The sequence below is a fragment of the Scophthalmus maximus genome, chromosome 13, assembly GCF_022379125.1.
Source record: "Scophthalmus maximus strain ysfricsl-2021 chromosome 13, ASM2237912v1, whole genome shotgun sequence".
NCBI classification, from domain to species: domain Eukaryota; kingdom Metazoa; phylum Chordata; class Actinopteri; order Pleuronectiformes; family Scophthalmidae; genus Scophthalmus; species Scophthalmus maximus.
This window is the reverse complement of record NC_061527.1, coordinates 4,404,899-4,418,084: the sequence shown is the minus strand read 5'-3', so window position 1 is coordinate 4,418,084 and position 13,186 is coordinate 4,404,899. Positions and strand designations below refer to the sequence as shown.

General features: G+C 43.8%; 2 protein-coding genes and 1 long non-coding RNA gene across 4 annotated transcripts; 1 reads left to right on the top strand and 2 right to left on the bottom strand.

Moving 5' to 3' along the window:
* Positions 1–217: 217 nt before the first annotated feature.
* LOC118318002 (lysosome-associated membrane glycoprotein 3) lies at positions 218–5,588 on the bottom strand. Of its 2 annotated transcripts, none has more exons than XM_035647249.2 (7): positions 5,010–5,588; positions 3,704–3,808; positions 3,418–3,500; positions 2,714–2,836; positions 2,039–2,111; positions 1,750–1,920; positions 218–837 (listed from the first exon to the last, which is right to left on the bottom strand). In XM_035647249.2, exons 1-7 carry the CDS (start codon positions 5,068–5,070, stop codon positions 698–700), a joined length of 756 nt encoding a protein of 251 aa, XP_035503142.1. In that variant the 5' UTR covers positions 5,071–5,588; the 3' UTR covers positions 218–697. The 2 variants fall into 2 exon arrangements, with proteins under 2 accessions (XP_035503142.1, XP_035503141.1); XM_035647248.2 differs by having other exon boundaries at positions 2,714–2,839; positions 5,010–5,570.
* A 1,164-nt stretch (positions 5,589–6,752) lies between these two features.
* On the top strand, positions 6,753–12,829 carry kng1 (kininogen 1). The gene is made up of 9 exons (XM_035647247.1): positions 6,753–6,914; positions 7,121–7,212; positions 8,093–8,260; positions 8,687–8,803; positions 9,112–9,187; positions 10,895–11,064; positions 11,172–11,282; positions 11,399–11,497; positions 12,109–12,829. Exons 2-9 carry the CDS (start codon positions 7,147–7,149, stop codon positions 12,487–12,489), a joined length of 1,188 nt encoding a protein of 395 aa, XP_035503140.1. The 5' UTR covers positions 6,753–6,914; positions 7,121–7,146; the 3' UTR covers positions 12,490–12,829.
* On the bottom strand, positions 7,003–12,170 carry LOC118318004. The gene is made up of 3 exons (XR_004795589.1): positions 12,075–12,170; positions 8,295–8,430; positions 7,003–7,300 (listed from the first exon to the last, which is right to left on the bottom strand). It is a non-coding gene; the product is annotated as an uncharacterized LOC118318004 (long non-coding RNA).
* Positions 12,830–13,186: the final 357 nt, after the last annotated feature.

Sequence of the window (13,186 nt, the reverse complement as noted above, 5' to 3'; positions counted from 1 at the left end):
ATTACGTTTTATCATTTTTGATCTTTCCCGGTTCTCGTAGCGTCAACGAGCCAATGAGAAAGGGGAATATGGAGGTGGGGAGCGAACTGCAGTGACCACAAACCGCCAGTAGAGGGGGGCGTTCCACAGGGGCACACAAGTAGTAAGTGAGCAATGTTTTTTCTTTCTCTCATAATCCAACCACAGAATTAGAGTTGATAAAGAATGATTTTGCAAATAATTACACCAATTTTTTATTTTATTGACAAGAAGAGTGGCTTGGGGGAAAACATTCTAAAACAGAAATTTAATTTTAAACACATTTGTTCAACAGATGCTAAGACATGTGAATGGACAATGGATTTCATCTGTGTACAATTCATCCTAATTTTGTTTTCAGTCTGTTCTCATTTTCATTAAATCGCTTTTTTTGAACATACAACAAATTCAGAGTATTACAAGCAGTGACATTCACACAAATTACAAGGAGGATGTGAAACATTTTTTAATGTTATAAGTCGATGAAATAATAGTCAAATAAATACATTAAACGATAACTTTTGGCATTTCTGGTGATATTTGGCCTCTATGTGTTATCATGACACACATTTTGTGGAATTTAAAAAGTCAAATACAAGTCACGGAGAAGACATCTGACAGCTGTCTGTGACAATAACTGCCTATAAAAGTCTCTCTGGGATGGATTAAAATCTCCAGCTCAGATCCGCTCGTAGCCTTGTCTGCGGCGGTCTTTGATGAACAGGTAGGTCAGCACTGCGATCAGGATGAGACACACCACCGTGGCCCCGATGACAATGGGAATGACCCGCTTGTTGAAATCGGCCCAGCACTCCAGCTCTGAAACAGAGGAGAGAAACAAAGATAACAGAGAACAGAAGGGTCGAGGAGAGGACGAGCAGTTGATGGAAGAGCAGGTGTTCAGTGAAATGTCAAAATGTAGTTTCCCATCATTCATCACTTTGCAGAGCTAGACAACACTGATGGTTTTATTGTCATGAAACTAAACCATTCTGCACCATGTTCACACTGGTCTTTAAACATCCAATGGGGGCGAAATCATCAAAATGTATGTCCAGGCTTTTCATATCAACTATATCTGGCATCGCTTTCTCCTTCTTACTGCAATAAAGACAGTAGAAAATAAAATAAAAACATACAAAAGCATGGATTGTGACCATATTTGAATCGTTTCTTGCTGTAGATTTTTGTATTTTGTGTATTATGGCGTTTGACACTTTAAATGTAAAAAAAAAGAAGATCAGATCATTTTACTTGACAAGAAATCTTGAAATAAGTTGGGTTCATTCTAGAAATTCATTCTCAAAAGTATTCTAAGTAGTGAACTATGATAAGTTCAAATATAGAAACAGGTAAATAACCTTTAAATCAAGATAATTAATCTCCTATTTCCTAATATTGGATTTTAAATCTTGACAAGCACGGAAGAGTTTGCAATTCACAGAACAGAGTTTCTTCAGTGAGATTTTAAGTGTTTTTTAAAGACAAGAATATAACCTGACCCAACTGTAGTGAACGAGCCAAAAGCACAATAATGAATGCGTAAATCTTTTTATGCAGGAAAAAAACAAGGTGCATATATTTACTATTTACTCCACGTGTCCTTAATTGGTTCGACCACCGGAGACGAAGCACAAACACCAATTTCAATTTCTTTGAGCTGGCTGACAAGCGTTTTTTTTCATTCAGAATCTTTGGTTCCGTGGTTGAGTGGCTGGTTCAGTCTCTCACCTTTTCCAAAGTGTCCGTTGGGCAGAGTGAACGCCTGCATCTTCAGAGGGACCAGCTTGACGCTCAGCTCCGACGACATCAGGAGCAGATTCTCGGATTTGCACGTGAAGCTGTGACCGTTGGCCGTTTGGAACAACTTGTCATTGTCCAACAAGCCGGAGTAACTCTTATCTGGGACGGAACAGAGACAGTCTGCAGGTTATTCCTTTTAAACAATTAGAAATTGAAATAGCCATATATTGTATTATATATATATGTTTTCTCTTTTTCATTGTCCGTCTGGTCTTACTGGCACATTTCTGACAAACAGGCAGAGGAAACAAGTGAGCGGTGAGCTTGGTGATGTAGAAAATCTTCTTTTCCTGGAGACAAACACAGAGACATTGATTGAGAAAACACTGGATGATGACCTGATGCACATTTTTCCTAATGATACAAACATAAATTAATCTTTTGTTCTGAAATTTGGGATCTAGACGTGAACCTGGAGGACTCACGAATGATCTGCACAAAGGAATGATTTTTACTACGACAGACAGTACAGTCGTTTGAATGGAAACAAAACGGAGGCAGAAACTATATTAATCACATTTTTGGAATGTGAAACCTTTGTTACTTTGGATTTCTTGACACAGCTCATCTGTAAGATGATTTGGACAGTTTACAATATCTTTCACTGAACTTTTAAACCCTTTCCAGCAGTAGAAGACGGAAACTGTTATTTTCATATTTTTACAGACATTCTGAATATTTTGGGGGCATTTTGGAAATTAACTAAATGTATGATGTTTCTTTACTGAGTCTTGTAATATACTCTTGTGGACTTTGTGCCATATTACGCCTTTCTACACATGCATTTTGTAATCTGTGACCATATTATGCCATTTACATCCTTGAAAATTAGAATAGACACTATGTGGAACATGTGACAGAGTAAGAGTAAACAGTGTGAAGAGTGTTGCACCTTTCTGAAGGTGAGCTGCAGACTGGCACCGTTGTCCGGCAGCGTGAGCGAGAGAACGGCAGCTTCTTTGCCACAGTAGCCGCTGCTCTTGACCCTGGAGGGGTCCAGGTTGAAATACCAGGTCTTCTGAGTGCACACGGGAGAACAAGATTACTCCACACGGACACCGTCTTCTTCGATTTGTGCAAAAATCGACTATTGGAGACATGTAGTATGAGTGCATGAATCTACACACTAACACGGACAAATGTTTTCTTGTTTTGTGGACCAGGGTTTGTCTTTCTGTTTTCTTTAAAGCTGAGTCGGTACAGTGAAACCAAATCTTAACACCTCACAAACAGATGCTGACACAAACACACGCTTTTCTGCAGAAAGGGCTAAAATGCAAAAAGCGGTCACTCACACACACACGCACTGACACACACACACACGCACACACACACACACACACACAGACACACACACATACAGACACACACACAGACACACGCACACACACACACACACACACACACAGACACACACACACACACACAGACACACACACACACACACAGACACACGCACGCACACACACACGGACACACACACACACAAACACACACACACACGGACACGGACACACAAACAGACACACACACGCACACACTAACACACACACACACGGACACACACAAAACGCTGAGCCAGTCACAGCCTCTAACCCTCTTTTCGTTGACGACGAACTCCACTCCCATGGTGGCTTTGATGCAGGTTGTCCCAGCGAGGCTCTTCAGCGTGTACGTCCCTGTGCACAAAACACACACACACACACACACACACACACGAAACTACCAACTGTAATGTGAATTTGACATTGGACACAATTGTGTGATATATATATTTCAATTTCTTTGTGATTCCCTCCGCACCAGATCAGCTGCAGGACCTGCCTGGTGCGTTTTCTTTTCATTTCTTGTAATAGATCCTGTCCTGTCTCTTTTGGTGTACCTGTGGGAGGAGTGGCCTCAGACGGCTGCAGGACCGGCCGGTAGATCTGAGCCCCGGAGTCGGTCGCCGGCTGGACCGAGCTGTCGTTCCCCTGGGGATGGACGCCTGGCGGAGGAAGAGACCTGTAGTCTTTATTTTTATTTTTTATGTTTTTACAAAATTGGGTTCAAGCCTGAGCTTTAGCTGCAAATTGCACCTTAGTGAAGTCAAATCCTATTTTTAAAAAATGGTTTTAATCAAAGTATGTGACATCCAGTGCATCCGAGGCTTCTGGAGCTCCTGTGGGATCGATGCCACGGGGCAGTTGGTCACTCTGGGGCTTTAATCGAATCTTAAACATGTCAAATGTCTCAAAAAAACATTAAAAAACCAATTTAAAAAATCACATCACTCTCAGCTTTGTCTACTTATCAACGACGAATAACTAAAATATGTTTCTTTTTTATGTAGTTATATAATAAATATATATATATATATATATATATATATATATATATATATATATATATATATATATATATATATATATATATATATATATGTTTTTTTAAGCCTTGGTCTACAGTTAATAGTAACTAAGGTATCACAAAAACAATATTTTAACAATGGCATATGATTTTTTTTTCTTTTAAACAGCTTGAAGAAAACTACTGTGGCAAAACGAATGGACTCACATTATCTCACAATCTGCATTCTCAACATATTTATATATATATATATATATATATATATATATATATATGTATATATATATATATGAAAATGGCCTCTGATCATTGTCATATCATCTGTTTGTTGAAACCACAGCGTGAGAAAAGACAGAGTGTGTGTGTGGGACCACGAGAGACCACACGAGCAACGATCACCGAGCGAGACAGGAAACCAGAGCTGACTCGTGCGGATGCAACAGTATAAATGTTAAAGATATATGAAAATTACAGAATACGTTGGGCGCCGCACGGCGTCACGTACTGTACGTGCGCATTGACGTGGGGCATAGAAACCCGGGTCCCGGTGAGTTCAGTTTATCTTTTAATTTTATGGAATCATGTGCAGGGACAGAGGATGATTTCGCACAGATCTTAACTATGCCCCAGTGAAAGAACTCCATTAAATACTGACATGCTTGAGATATAAAGACAAACCCTGAGCCACAGAGAGAGTGGATAGACGCAATACTATCATACTGTGTGTTTTTTGTATTTTAATGTTTACACCATAGAGCATTTCAATTCCATTGTCCGCACTTACAACGACAGTGAAGACAATTCTGATTCTGATTCTGATTCTGATTCTGGTCACTCACCTGGAATCGTAGCAGCCAGGAGGACGAGGCACCATCCGCCCGCGAGGGCCCTCAGCGCCATGGCTGGAGGAGAAGAGAGGCGAGCAGACTGTGGAGGTTCAGCACGGGCGCCGCCTGCAGCAGCACTTCGCTGGTTCAGTGTGAAACTGTTGGACACCTACAAAGAAGCAGAAAGACCCACAGACACCCTGCAGAGGAAGTGAGGCGTCACAGGCAGCAGGCGGGGCAGAGACGACAACGGTTCACCCTCTCGTCTCAAGCGGCTTCTTCAACGCCCTGTGGATCACTAGGACCTGGACGAATGGGAGTGTCCACAGACAAAACTCGATGAAGTTATCGCAAAGTATACGAAGCTTTTCTCGTAGGTAATAGGCAGCATGTTGAGACAAAGCACACCGCAGCACTAGATCGGGGTCAACGTAAAACAAGCAGACGGCATCCGGAAAACTGCCCGAGCTCACTATTAAAGCCTCGGTACTATCCTGTAATCACAGTACTGTACATTTAGGAGACTCGTTCTTTACTTGAGTGTAAAGAACTCATACTTGACAGTGTGAATTGATAGTGATTGTGTTGACCCCGTGGGTTCTATTCTATGTATCGGTTTGACGGTAAAGGTCAGTGGCTTGATTCCAGTTGTCTTTGTCCTTTTTTCTATGTACTTTCACAGGATCCCCATTATTTAAATCTATATTCCATCCATCCATTTAAGGGTCGCTGACATTGGGCGAGAGGCGGGGTTCAACCCTCACAGGGCCACATACAACGACATACAGAGACAAACAATCACATTCACACAGTCAAGTTAGAGTCTCCAATGAACCTAACCCATCCACGGGGAGAACATGCAAACTCCACACAGAAAGGCCCTGGTTGGTTTGAACCGGGACTCGAACCCTGAACCTTCTTGCTGTGAGGCGAACGCGCTAACCACTACGCCACCGTGCAGCACCTAGATCTATATTCATCGACAAAATGTAGAATCTGTCTTCACGACGGAGGTGAAGTGATGTTAACGGAGCCAACGACCTGTCAGGCACATACACGAACTAAGACCCTGTCAATGTTGTCATCTCGTCTGCAGCGGGTGAGCTGACCTCCGTGCGCGCCCCCCCCCCCGTGAACTTGGTGAACGCCCGTCAATTTGCTCAGAGACAAAAGCAAACACCAGGACGTCTGCGCGATACCGTGTATAAATCCACAGTGTATACATGCGGAGATGTAACGTCTGAGCGCGGTCCACCTCTTCTTCCCTGAGGAGCGGTGGGGAAATCAGAGCGGTGTGGGCCGAAGGTCGACGGGGTCAAAGTACCAGTTAGACCACGCAAAACTCACACCCACACACACACACACAGACACACACACACACACACACACACACACACACACACACACACACACACACACACACACACAGTGGCCTCCTAAACACATACAGTTAGAATTTTGTATTTTAGTCACTAATAAGAGACATTACTTCATCACCTCAGATGCTCTCTCTGTCTCTCTCTCTCTCTCTCTCTCTCTCTCCCTCTCCGTCTCTCTCTCTTTCTCTCTCTGTTGTACTGACTCGACAGGAAGGAGGGCAAACAAGAAAAGCAAACATTTACTCTCTCCTTTTACCGACTGGGCGTTCTGAGCATCAATGTGTGTGTGTGTGCGCGTGTGTGCGTGTGTGTGTGTGTGTGCGCGCGTGCGTGTGCGTCCTCTGTGCCCTCCCGTCCTCTATGTGTGTGTCTTCTTCATCATCATCCTTCCAACGGATTCCCGCCCACAGTTCCAGGAGAACCTCACTCAGCCGTGCGTCCCCGCGTGGAGAGGAGTCCGGTTCTCTCTCTCTCTCTCTCTCTCTCTCCCCCTCCAGCTCGGCAGGATCCACAACCGGCCCTCCGCCCTTCAGACACTGTAGGTTTCCTGCACCCACCCACTCTTTACATTCGACCTCCGAAAGCTTTAAACGCGCTCAAGTCTTTCTGCCCCACATGAGGAATTTTCCGATCGATCCGGTCGGAGGTCCTTCGCACGGCGAAAGAGTGCACTGACGTTACGTGTCGGTGGAAGTGTTCGACTGGTTGGGAAACTTGCCTTTGCTGTGCTTTGTTGCGGAGCAGAGCCAGACGTCCGTCAGGATCCGACGATGAGGAGTGGACTGGGCCTGTGTGTGCTGGGCCTGCTGTGCCTCCACAGCTCGGACTCTTTGCAGGTGAGTGGAGGAGTGTGAGAGGCCGCGGGCCCCTGGCGTTGCTCTCGGATGCTCGCGAGAATCGGCCGACGCCAAGCGTGAAATGTGTCTGTGCATTGGAAGTGCGAGCGTTATTGCATAATATGTGGTACTGTGTCTTGCTGAAATGGGTATCAGCTGTGCATAATAATAATAATAATTGTGCACTTTTTCAGAACGCGGGGTCTGATTTCACCTTCCACTTTTGAAAACTGGCTAATATTTGACTGACGTTTTTATTTGACTATATTTTATTATGTGTATTTTCTCGCCTGCAGCATTTTTTTTTCTCATATTTGATCTTTTGTTGTTAATTGTTTCCTATTGTTTGCCTGTATTTCTTCATTCGTGTCTTGTGAAAGCCCTCTCTACCTGTGTTTTTCAATGGTCCTTTACAGAGAAAGAAATTATGATTATTATTAGTAGCAGTATTTGATTACAGCACGTTAACCTGTAACTGTAGCTGTCTGATGAATGTGTGTACAGTATTATGATAAAGAGAATGAGTTGAGCATTTGAAATGAGAATAATCAACTAAATTTCACTTGTTCATTTTGAGTCGTACCACAGTATTCGAATAAATGCACTCAGTTACTTATTTCTGATATTAGATTGAAGGCAGGATCATTTTTCTTTTCGACAGTCACAGATTTGGATCATTGTGTCAATCTGACTTTGACCTGCTCGCAGTGATGTTTATTTCAGTCAAGTAGAAAAATAGCAGGAAAAAAAGGAAATAATCGAAGCGAGTAAAAGTACCCCAAAATTGCATTTAACAACTTGTGGGTGAATGCATTTAGTTGCAGCTTAGCAGTTTGAGTTCAGACTAGTCTCCAGCTAATAATTTCATTTTTAAAAACAGGTCTATTATGAACCATCTACAGTAAGCCTGGAGCACCACATCAACCTCCTGCTCCTGTGTGACGACCCGTCCGTGGAGGCGCCCGTCAGCAGCGCCCTGCACGCGTACAACGGGCGGCTGAGGTCTGGACACAAGCTGGCGCTCTTTCAGATACTAGGAGCCTCCAGGGTACAGTGATCACTGAAACAACGTGCAAATTCACCAGAGCTGCTTGGCCTCCGCCGTCACACTGGAGAGTCCCTGTGGCCTCCATCTTTTCCCCTTGTTGTTGCACTCGCCTCCACTGTATTTCACAGCTGAAACTGGATTAACCACTTCATATAAAGCTGTTATCAAAACTGTAAAAAAAAAAAAAAAGAATTAATGAATAAAGGGGCAAATAATATACAGAAATAATATACACAAAAACAGTACTTGCTCTCTTAATCTCTGATCACATATTTAATGATCTCTTCATACCAAATTTGGCTCATTCTATGTTTTGAATGTATCTGTAATCTATTTGTGTGCGTGTGTGTGTGTGTGTGTGTGTGTGTGTGTGTGTGTGCGTGCTTGTGTGTGTGTGTGTGTGTGTGTGTGTGTGTCTCTCTGCAGTTAGAGAACAGCACTGGCTCCATGTATTCACTGCAGTTCACCAGCAGAAGGAGCAACTGTCCAGCAGGGGGCAGCAAACACTGGACAGAGTGCGACTATCTGCTTCAGGGGAGCCAGGTAGTGATGAATGATGTTCACGTTATCCAGGAAGTTCATGTTTCTTTTTTGTTTTGTTTTATTTATTTATTTATTCACTTTTTTCATGTTGTAATACTTTTATTCTAGTATTAAACACCAGAGAATAAAACTCCACTGTAAATTACTCTTGGCGTAAAACTCAGCTGCAGATTCCTGTGCACTGGAACATTTAGAGCGGATGATATTTCTCATGACTTATTTCTTATTCATAAGTTGGTATTGTAATGAATTGCTCTATTGTAATCGTACATAACACTAATCATCTTCTGTACTGTTGTTCCTTCCAGAGGCCGTTCACATGCAAAGCCACGGTCTACGTGACTGACACAGCAAGTGACACTCAGCAGGTGGATTGTTTCCTCGGTGAGTGAGTGAACCAATGAAATGCACGAATGAACAGGATGACGTCGCTAACCAAACTCTTTGGGTTGGTGTTCCTAACAGCGATGACACGAGCGCCGCCAGAATGAGCATTTTTGCATAAATCTACAGTGTGTAATATTTAGAAGAACTTATCCACAGATATTGAATATACTGTCCATAACTATGTGTTCATACATGTATAATCACCCGCAACCAAGAGCCAGTATTTTTTCATCAACTCTGAAAGAGTTAAATATAGTTCCATGAGGTGGACCCGACCTCCGCGTGAGTCGCCATGTTTGCTACGTCGCGTTGAATTCGGTCGTTGAACCAAACGGTTCCAGAATGCGTCGCATTCGCGCTGAATTTTCAGACGCCTGACGGAAACCGGGAAATGGAATCAGCCGTGCGCCACCATAAAGTGTCCCCTGTCAGTTGCTCAGTTGGTTTGCAACGTTACCTCATGTAACTATATGTAACTCATTTAGAGTTGACGAAAAAAACATCGGTTCTTTGTTGCTTTGTTGTCGCGGACGATATACTCAATTTCTGTGAACAAGTCCTTCTGAATATTACACACTGTGGCTTTAGTTTAAGACTAACTGCGGAACCTCATGTGGCAATGAGAATCTCCACGGTTCATCTGTGTTCACCCTGACTCTGTGGGCATGTTGCTCATTCAGTCAACAGTGAGTCATTGAGGTAAATGTACACTGGTGGGTGTACGGCATACAACGATTGTGTCATATATCAACCCCCTCATCGCACCATAAAAAGGCAGCGGCATAGTCTAGACTTTAATCTGTTTGCCCAACCGGCCCGACGGTTCCGCCTCCACTCAACAGATTGTGTGTGTGTTCCCGAAAGGATTTTGTAAGTGTGTAAGGCTGAGCTCGCCACATTTATATCTGTAGCCCGCTAAAGTATAAGTTAGCGTTGTGGTTTGAAACCTGCAGCGCTGAAATAGATTATAAGGAAAACAGTTAACATGGATTATCACATAATTTGCTTTCAGACATGTACTAGAGTCCGGATACTTTCCTGAACCTTTCGGGAGGGGCTGTATGTGAGAACGCAAATGTCCGGACTTTGTGTCTGAAGGCAAATATATAGTATACGCTGATGATAATCATTGTTACATTTCAGTTATGCCTGATTAGGATGATTTCAGACAATTTCATAAGCAGGTCTAGCGGAGTAGCTATGACAGCACGGTGCCTATGAAAGAAAGTCACATCAAGCCCTTTGAGGGCTGTGGGAAATCTGGTCAAAATGAAAAACATCTGGCGATAGAGAGACGTGAGCTTAGCAGACGTCGTGGGTCGTGTTGGAGCTATCGCAAGACTTTGTAGGTTTTATTTACAACAAAATCAAATGGATGACTTCATGATTTAATTTAACCCAGGGTCTTTCCATCACACCTCGCTCACTTACGTATTTGGTAGATCTTTTCAAATTGTATTGACGCATATTTCCAATTCATTATTTACTTGATCCGATTTGATTCCATTGAATATTGCGTTTTATTTGTATCAGTTGATTATGTTTGACTTCTTTCTTAATTGAGGGGCACTCAGTATCCCCAGCAGCAAAGTTACAGTGAACATGGAGCGGCGGTGATGACAATGAAGGCACCAACATTTGCGGTGGCCTTGCGTTCGTGGGCCGCGCGTTGCCTTGTCCTTCACCCTCTCGCTTCCTCTGCAGACGGCTACATCGCCCCAGAGAAGGCGTCCTGTCTGGGCTGCCCGGAGGCGATTGACGAGAACTCGGAGGACCTCAAGGTGCCTCTGTCGGCCTCCATCTCCAAGTACAACGCCAATTCCAACTCGACTCACCTGTTCACCCTGAACAGTGTTGGCAAGGCCACCAGACAGGTAAGAGAGAGAGAGACAGGGGGAAATGTAGCGAGAGGACGTTGGCCAGGGGGCCCTTCCTTTTCTACCCACTGTGCTGTGCGTGAACATGTATCCGTCGCTCGCAGGTGATCGCAGGTTTCAGGTTCAAGGTGACCTTTGACATGAGGAAGAGCACCTGCGCCAAGGCCGAACACACGGACCTCAACGAGCTGTGTGTCCCTAATGACCAGGACGTGGTGAGTAGGAAAAAAAGACACGTCGCCGCTGACATTGCTCGATCTCTTGTGGTCTTGTTCGATTTGACACATCTGTGTGTGTGTGTGTGTGTGTGTGTGTGTGTTCACGCCTGCAGGAGTTGTCATACTGTAACTCTACGGTGGATGTAGCTCCATGGAGATTCGAGTCCCCAGAGGCCCGGATAGAGTGTACAGCAGGTCCAATGCCCCCCATGGTGAGACACAATTTTCACACAGCAGTCAAACTAATCGCAGACATTTTTAGGTTTTTTAGAAATCCAATCGACAGCCGCACAGCCGCTCTCGAGTTATAGCTCTGGTGTATTCTTGCCTGGTTTTGTGCTCAGTGTCTCTATTCAATCATTCATTCTGACTTTTTGTAAGTGTGCAGCACTTTGCTACCCTGGTTTTTGAAGAATGCTCCAAAGACAAAATTCCACTTACTTATTTGCTACATATTTTATCTTTCATATTTTTTTGCGATTCTTATATTTCTACATTTGTATTTCTTAGATTTTGTCGAGGTGCGTTGTGTGAATGATACCTGCTGCTTTAACACTGGAATTTCCCAGCTTGGGATCAATATCAGTATCTATCTCTCTCTATGATAAATATATATATATATATCTATCTATAATATACAGTATATAATGTATTAGGCAGTAAGAGTGTCAGTACCATAAAAATGTCATCTATATAATGTTAAACATATTCACATGCTCCACTTAACCTCAATAAATCTAATAAATAATAATTTGATATCAAATTCATGTCGAGTACCGCATTTTTCACCTGTTCGTCCACGTCCTGTGCCCTTTCCCCTCAGATACTCAACAGGCGCCGTCCCGCCGGCTGGTCTCCACTCAGGCACATTCTGTACGAGCGCCCCTACGCCTCGCCGCCTCCGCCCACTCTTCCACCTCCACCTCCACCTCCCGCCCCACAGTCCCCCTCCAAGGCCTCAGCCAAAGAGGAGTCGTCCGAGGAGGACACCACGACCGAGGCCCCCCGGCCGTCCGCCTCGCCCGACGTGTCCATGACCGCCAGATATGCAGATGCTGTGGGCGTCCACCCCTTGCACTGCCCGTCCAAGCCCTGGAAACCCTTCGGGGCGCCGGTTCAACCTGGAGCCGCGACGGAGGCTCCCCCTGAGGCGGACTCCTCCCAGCCGACAGCCGGCTTCAGGGATACAGACATGCTGGCATAAATTCTCTCACGGTTAACGATCAAAGTCATTTCCACGCTCACATCCACAGATTGTGTCTGTTTTGTAGATCAGTCTTCTAGTTGCATTTTGTTGGGTGGGGTTTTTTTTGGGAAGGAACCTCTTCAGGGGCGTTATGCAGATATGAAAATTATGAACGCAGCCCCAGAGAGCACTGGGAAAAAATAAGGACTGAAATGATGACAGAGGTCAATTATACTGTTCATCGTATGAATTTGCTGTTTTGAGTGAGGAGGAGAAAGTTCCCCTCAGTGTCAATTTAGTAGAGATAAAAAAATCTGCAAGGAAGTGAAATAAAACGGCTCTTTGTGCTGGTTTCAAATGCTTTTTTCCAACTCTTTTTCTTGTAGATGTCACAGTACTTCGATCTTCAAATCGTCTTCAGAGACTGCAGCTTTTTTTAAGGGATCAATAATTAGAGGTCTGTCAAACAAAACCACTTCCTATCAAGTGACATCAGCAGAAGCTCCTGAAAGTCCTCGGCGTCTCCAGGAAATTCAATTCCCAGAATATAGAGAGATATTGATTAACAGTGTGAACTCTGGGGGAAAGAATCCGGAATTTAAGTGATAATACTTGAACATTGCAGACAAACCTTAACAAAAAAACAACTTAACTGCCAATTACACTAAACATTTCTTTTTTCAACAAAGCAAGAGGCCTGCTGTAACGTCAAACT

Excerpts from the sequence above, each read along its gene's own strand:
- kng1 (XM_035647247.1), top strand. The coding sequence starts at position 7,147 with ATGAGGAGTGGACTGGGCCTGTGTGTGCTGGGCCTGCTGTGCCTCCAC. Across the intron at positions 8,261-8,686 it reads AGATACTAGGAGCCTCCAGG|TTAGAGAACAGCACTGGCTC; the intron begins GTACAGTGATCA and ends GTCTCTCTGCAG. Across the intron at positions 9,188-10,894 it reads GCAGGTGGATTGTTTCCTCG|ACGGCTACATCGCCCCAGAG; the intron begins GTGAGTGAGTGA and ends CTTCCTCTGCAG.
- LOC118318002 (XM_035647248.2), bottom strand. The coding sequence starts at position 5,070 with ATGGCGCTGAGGGCCCTCGCGGGCGGATGGTGCCTCGTCCTCCTGGCT. Across the intron at positions 3,501-3,703 it reads TGAGGCCACTCCTCCCACAG|GGACGTACACGCTGAAGAGC; the intron begins GTACACCAAAAG and ends TTTTGTGCACAG. Across the intron at positions 2,112-2,713 it reads TGCAGCTCACCTTCAGAAAG|GAAAAGAAGATTTTCTACAT; the intron begins GTGCAACACTCT and ends GTTTGTCTCCAG.